Source organism: Oncorhynchus keta, chromosome 19, assembly GCF_023373465.1.
Source record: "Oncorhynchus keta strain PuntledgeMale-10-30-2019 chromosome 19, Oket_V2, whole genome shotgun sequence".
In the NCBI taxonomy this organism is placed as follows: Eukaryota; Metazoa; Chordata; class Actinopteri; order Salmoniformes; family Salmonidae; genus Oncorhynchus; species Oncorhynchus keta.
The window spans coordinates 2,684,862-2,690,649 of NC_068439.1; the positions used below are offsets into that span (position 1 = coordinate 2,684,862).

General features: G+C 54.2%; 1 protein-coding gene across 1 annotated transcript; it reads right to left on the reverse strand.

The window, feature by feature from the left end:
- Window positions 1-421: 421 nt before the first annotated feature.
- On the reverse strand, window positions 422-4,492 carry LOC118378926 (uncharacterized protein C6orf62 homolog). Its single transcript, XM_052471758.1, has 4 exons — window positions 4,295-4,492; window positions 3,456-3,581; window positions 2,948-3,082; window positions 422-561 (listed from the first exon to the last, which is right to left on the reverse strand). Exons 1-4 carry the CDS (start codon window positions 4,490-4,492, stop codon window positions 436-438), a joined length of 585 nt encoding a protein of 194 aa, XP_052327718.1. The 3' UTR covers window positions 422-435.
- Window positions 4,493-5,788: the final 1,296 nt, after the last annotated feature.

Below are 5,788 nucleotides of genomic sequence, written 5' to 3' on the forward strand. Positions count from 1 at the left end.
ACATGGGTTACAATGTGTCCAGCAGAGACTGAACGTCATGTAAGCCTGTGTGGCTTTTGTTCCTGCATGGTAGCAACATAAAGAGTTCCTTCAGTGACTGGACTGGTCTGTTGACAGTGCAGCTCCAATGGGGGGGGGGGGAATAACCAACCACTCAAAATCAATGTTTGTGTAGGGTCAAAATAAACAAGATGGAGGATAAAAGGGAAAACCAAGCGTGAAACTGGTCGGAGGAGGAAGCTTGGTAAGGAAAAACAAATGTGCTTCAGGAGGACGGAAATGAATGAACAAGTGTTTAACAACAAAAAGCACCTGTTTAATTGTATTCAAAAGGAAGGATGTGTGGTGGATGAGAGAGAGACATCAACTTGCTTCAGTGGCTTGTGGGTCAATCTTCCTTGTGTTGTGGGTGAAAGCCATGGCGGCCGGCTGGGCCTAGTCAGGCATGTACGGGAGGAGATGGTCTTCGATGTCGCCAACGCCCCAGCACGTTAGCCGGTCCTGGGGCAGGTACAGGCAAAGGCTGCACAACTTAAAAACTGTGGCCTTGGTTTTAGGAGTCTGACAGGGGAGAGAAGGGATGACAAGAGAAAACATGGAAGACACCGTTTAAACCATAGAAATAAAATCTATTAACAGTTAGTAATTCCACTAATACATTATATTTCTGTGGGTAAGACATCATCGCCCCATGACAGGAAGAATGATTCTCTACCACCATCGTTAGAGCTCTCAGCTTTATCAAAGCCATTGTGTGACTAGTGCAGTCGTGACAGGTTAGCATTGAGGGGAGTCTGCCACAAAGAGAAGGAATGTTAGCCTGGAACTACAAGTCGCCGAGAGCCACACGTCTCCTAGAGCCACACGTCTCCTAGAGCCACACGTCTCCTAGAGCCACACGTCTCCTAGAGCCACACGTCTCCTAGAGCCACACGTCTCCTAGAGCCACACGTCTCCTAGAGCCACACGTCTCCTAGAGCCACACGTCTCCTAGAGCCACACGTCTCCTAGAGCCACACGTCTCCTAGAGCTACACGTCTCCTGGAGCCACACGTCGCCTGGAGCCACACGTCTCCTGGAGCCACACGTCTCCTAGAGCCACACGTCTCCTAGAGCCACACGTCTCCGAGAGCCACACGTCTCCTAGAGCCACACGTCTCCTAGAGCCACACGTCTCCTAGAGCCACACGTCTCCGAGAGCCACACGTCTCCTAGAGCCACACGTCTCCTAGAGCCACACGTCTCCGAGAGCCACACGTCTCCGAGAGCCACACGTCTCCTAGAGCCACACGTCTCCTAGAGCCACACGTCTCCTAGAGCCACACGTCTCCGAGAGCCACACGTCTCCGAGAGCCACACGTCTCCGAGAGCCACACGTCTCCGAGAGCCACACGTCTCCGAGAGCCACACGTCTCCGAGAGCCACACGTCTCCGAGAGCCACACGTCTCCTAGAGCCACACGTCGCCTGCAGCCACACGTCTCCTAGAGCCACACGTCTCCTAGAGCCACACGTCTCCTAGAGCCACACGTCTCCTAGAGCCACACGTCTCCTAGAGCTACACGTCTCCTAGAGCCACACGTCTCCTAGAGCCACACGTCTCCTAGAGCTACACGTCTCCTAGAGCTACACGTCTCCTAGAGCTACACGTCTCCGAGAGCTACACGTCTCCTAGAGCTACACGTCTCCTAGAGCCACACGTCTCCTAGAGCCACACGTCTCCTAGAGCCACACGTCTCCTAGAGCTACACGTCTCCTGGAGCTACACGTCTCCGAGAGCCACACGTCTCCGAGAGCCACACGTCTCCTAGAGCCACACGTCTCCTAGAGCCACACGTCTCCTAGAGCCACACGTCTCCTAGAGCTACACGTCTCCTAGAGCCACACGTCTCCTAGAGCCACACGTCTCCTAGAGCCACACGTCTCCTAGAGCCACACGTCTCCTAGAGCCACACGTCTCCGAGAGCTACACGTCTCCTAGAGCTACACGTCTCCTAGAGCCACACGTCTCCTGGAGCCACACGTCTCCTAGAGCCACACGTCTCCTAGAGCCACACGTCTCCTAGAGCCACACGTCTCCTAGAGCTACACGTCTCCTGGAGCCACACGTCTCCTAGAGCCACACGTCTCCGAGAGCTACACGTCTCCTAGAGCCACACGTCTCCTAGAGCTACACGTCTCCGAGAGCTACACGTCTCCTAGAGCTACACGTCTCCGAGAGCTACACGTCTCCTAGAGCTACACGTCTCCTAGAGCCACACGTCTCCTAGAGCCACACGTCTCCTAGAGCCACACGTCTCCGAGAGCTACACGTCTCCTAGAGCCACACGTCTCCTAGAGCTACACGTCTCCTAGAGCTACACGTCTCCTGGAGCCACACGTCTCCGAGAGCTACACGTCTCCTGGAGCTAGTTAGAGCGAGTTAGTCCCAGGGTCCTTAGCACTACGCTAAGCTTCGTGGGCACTATGGTGTTGAACGCCGAGCTGTAGTCAATGAACAGCATTCTCCTACAAAGGGTTAAAACTCTTAACTTTTGACGGCGACATGGAGGGTTGGACCATTGGTTTTCTTATAGGAGTATCTACACAATTAACATTTTGCCTATTGGTCGAAAGATACACCCTATTGACCAGAGCCCCGTGGGTGGTATATAGAGCCCCGTGGGTGGTATATAGAGCCCCGTGGGTGGTATATAGAGCCCCGTGGGTGGTATATAGAGCCCCGTGGGTGGTATATAGAGCCCCGTGGGTGGTATATAGAGCCCCGTGGGTGGTATATAGAGCCCCGTGGGTGGTATATAGAGCCCCGTGGGTGGTATATAGAGCCCCGTGGGTGGTATATAGAGCCCCGTGGGTGGTATATAGAGCCCCGTGGGTGGTATATAGAGCCCCGTGGGTGGTATATAGAGCCCCGTGGGTGGTAAGCTCAGCTGTGTGAACGGACTGACCTGTAAGTGCTGTCGGTCCATAAAGAGGAAGACCGACTGAGCTGGGTTGTTCATAACCATTCCAGCCTTGTCCCTCCGGCCGACAGCATGCAACAACTGCTTCTCGTAGTCTCCATGATGAAACTCAAACTTGGCCTGTGGAGAAACAAAACAGGAATACATGTTGGATACCACACCTCGTAAAAATGTACTTTTTGTGACGTAAAAAACAGCTCAAGTTCAATAGGCTCTACTACGTTCACCATGACTGGCCATCAACGTAACAGTACAGAATATTAGTTGGAATAATAATAATAATAATAATAATATATGCCATTTAGCAGACGCTTTTATCCAAAGCGACTTACATATTCACGAGGAACACACAAAACAGCTCATAAACCAAAACAAGGAAGGACTACCTGATTTTATCCAATAAAACACTCTCTCTCAAACCTTTTTCCTGGTGTGATCTAGTGAATAGGACCCAGGTGTGTAGCCATTTGATGAAAGAAGCTAAACGTTGTACCTGAACAGGCCTGAAGGGTTCGTCCTCAGCCCCCTTCCACCTGGAGAACAAGAGACAGACTATCTTCTCTATGTCGTTGCGCGGCCACAGGATGCAGTCCATCTCCTGGGTGCATCCTATGACATCCTGCAACAACAACAACAACAACCGAGGAACGACACAGTCAATAAACAACACATTATGTCTCTGAGCATCAATAAACAACACATTATGTCTGTGAGCATCAATAAACACATTATGTCTGTGAGCATCAATAAACACATTATGTCTCTGAGCATCAATAAACAACACATTATGTCTGTGAGCATCAATAAACACATTATGTCTCTGAGCATCAATAAACAACACATTATGTCTGTGGACAATGGACAGTGTGGGTCTGCTAGCTGAAAGGCCCCAGTGTGGGTCATACTGGCTGAAAGGCCCCAGTGTGGGTCATACTAGCTGAAAGGCCCCAGTGTGGGTCATACTAGCTGAAAGGCCCCAGTGTGGGTCATACTGGCTGAAAGGCCCCAGTGTTGGTCTGCTAGCTGAAAGGCCCCAGTGTGGGTCTGCTAGCTGAAAGGCCCCAGTGTGGGTCATACTGGCTGGAAGGCCCCAGTGTGGGTCTGCTAGCTGAAAGGCCCCAGTGTGGGTCTGCTAGCTGAAAGGCCCCAGTGTGGGTCATACTGGCTGGAAGGCCCCAGTGTGGGTCTGCTAGCTGAAAGGCCCCAGTGTGGGTCTGCTAGCTGAAAGGCCCCAGTGTGGGTCATACTGGCTGAAAGGCCCCAGTGTGGGTCTGCTAGCTGAAAGGCCCCAGTGTGGGTCTGCTAGCTGAAAGGCCCCAGTGTGGGTCATACTGGCTGAAAGGCCCCAGTGTGGGTCATACTGGCTGAAAGGCCCCAGTGTGGGTCATACTGGCTGAAAGGCCCCAGTGTGGGTCTGCTAGCTGAAAGGCCCCAGTGTGGGTCATACTGGCTGAAAGGCCCCAGTGTGGGTCTGCTAGCTGAAAGGCCCCAGTGTGGGTCTGCTAGCTGAAAGGCCACAGTGTGGGTCATACTGGCTGAAAGGCCCCAGTGTGGGTCATACTGGCTGAAAGGCCCCAGTGTGGGTCTGCTAGCTGAAAGGCCCCAGTGTGGGTCTGCTAGCTGAAAGGCCCCAGTGTGGGTCTGCTAGCTGAAAGGCCCCAGTGTGGGTCTGCTAGCTGAAAGGCCCCAGTGTGGGTCTGCTAGCTGAAAGGCCCCAGTGTGGGTCTGCTAGCTGAAAGGCCCCAGTGTGGGTCTGCTAGCTGAAAGGCCCCAGTGTGGGTCTGCTAGCTGAAAGGCCCCAGTGTGGGTCTGCTAGCTGAAAGGCCCCAGTGTGGGTCATACTGGCTGGAAGGCCCCAGTGTGGGTCATACTGGCTGAAAGGCCCCAGTGTGGGTCATACTGGCTGAAAGGCCCCAGTGTGGGTCATACTGGCTGAAAGGCCCCAGTGTGGGTCTGCTAGCTGAAAGGCCCCAGTGTGGGTCATACTGGCTGAAAGGCCCCAGTGTGGGTCTGCTAGCTGAAAGGCCCCAGTGTGGGTCTGCTAGCTGAAAGGCCCCAGTGTGGGTCTGCTAGCTGAAAGGCCCCAGTGTGGGTCTGCTAGCTGAAAGGCCCCAGTGTGGGTCTGCTAGCTGAAAGGCTCCAGTGTGGGTCATACTGGCTGAAAGGCCCCAGTGTGGGTCTGCTAGCTGAAAGGCCCCAGTGTGGGTCATACTGGCTGGAAGGCCCCAGTGTGGGTCATACTGGCTGAAAGGCCCCAGTGTGGGTCTGCTAGCTGAAAGGCCCCATTGTGGGTCATACTGGCTGAAAGGCCCCAGTGTGGGTCATACTGGCTGAAAGGCCCCAGTGTGGGTCATACTGGCTGAAAGGCCCCAGTGTGGGTCATACTGGCTGAAAGGCCCCAGTGTGGGTCATACTGGCTGGAAGGCCCCAGTGTGGGTCATACTGGCTGGAAGGCCCCAGTGTGGGTCCGCTAGCTGAAAGGCCCCAGTGTGGGTCCGCTAGCTGAAAGGCCCCAGTGTGGGTCCGCTAGCTGAAAGGCCCCAGTGTGGGTCTGCTAGCTGAAAGGCTCCAGTGTGGGTCATACTGGCTGAAAGGCCCCAGTGTGGGTCATACTGGCTGGAAGGCCCCAGTGTGGGTCATACTGGCTGGAAGGCCCCAGTGTGGGTCATACTGGCTGAAAGGCCCCAGTGTGGGTCATACTGGCTGAAAGGCCCCAGTGTGGGTCATACTGGCTGAAAGGCCCCAGTGTGGGTCATACTGGCTGAAAGGCCCCAGTGTGGGTCATACTGGCTGAAAGGCCCCAGTGTGGGTCTGCTAGCTGAAAGG

What these genes read in the sequence shown, in the direction of transcription:
- LOC118378926 (XM_052471758.1), bottom strand. Translation starts at nt 4,492, where the DNA reads ATGACCCACACTGTGGCCTTTCAGCTAGCAGACCCACACTGGGGCCTT. An exon ending in ACACTGGGGCCTTTCAGCCA is followed by an intron (nt 3,582 to 4,294) that starts GTATGACCCACA and finishes TTGTTGTTGCAG; the next exon opens with GATGTCATAGGATGCACCCA. An exon ending in AACCCTTCAGGCCTGTTCAG is followed by an intron (nt 3,083 to 3,455) that starts GTACAACGTTTA and finishes GTTTCTCCACAG; the next exon opens with GCCAAGTTTGAGTTTCATCA.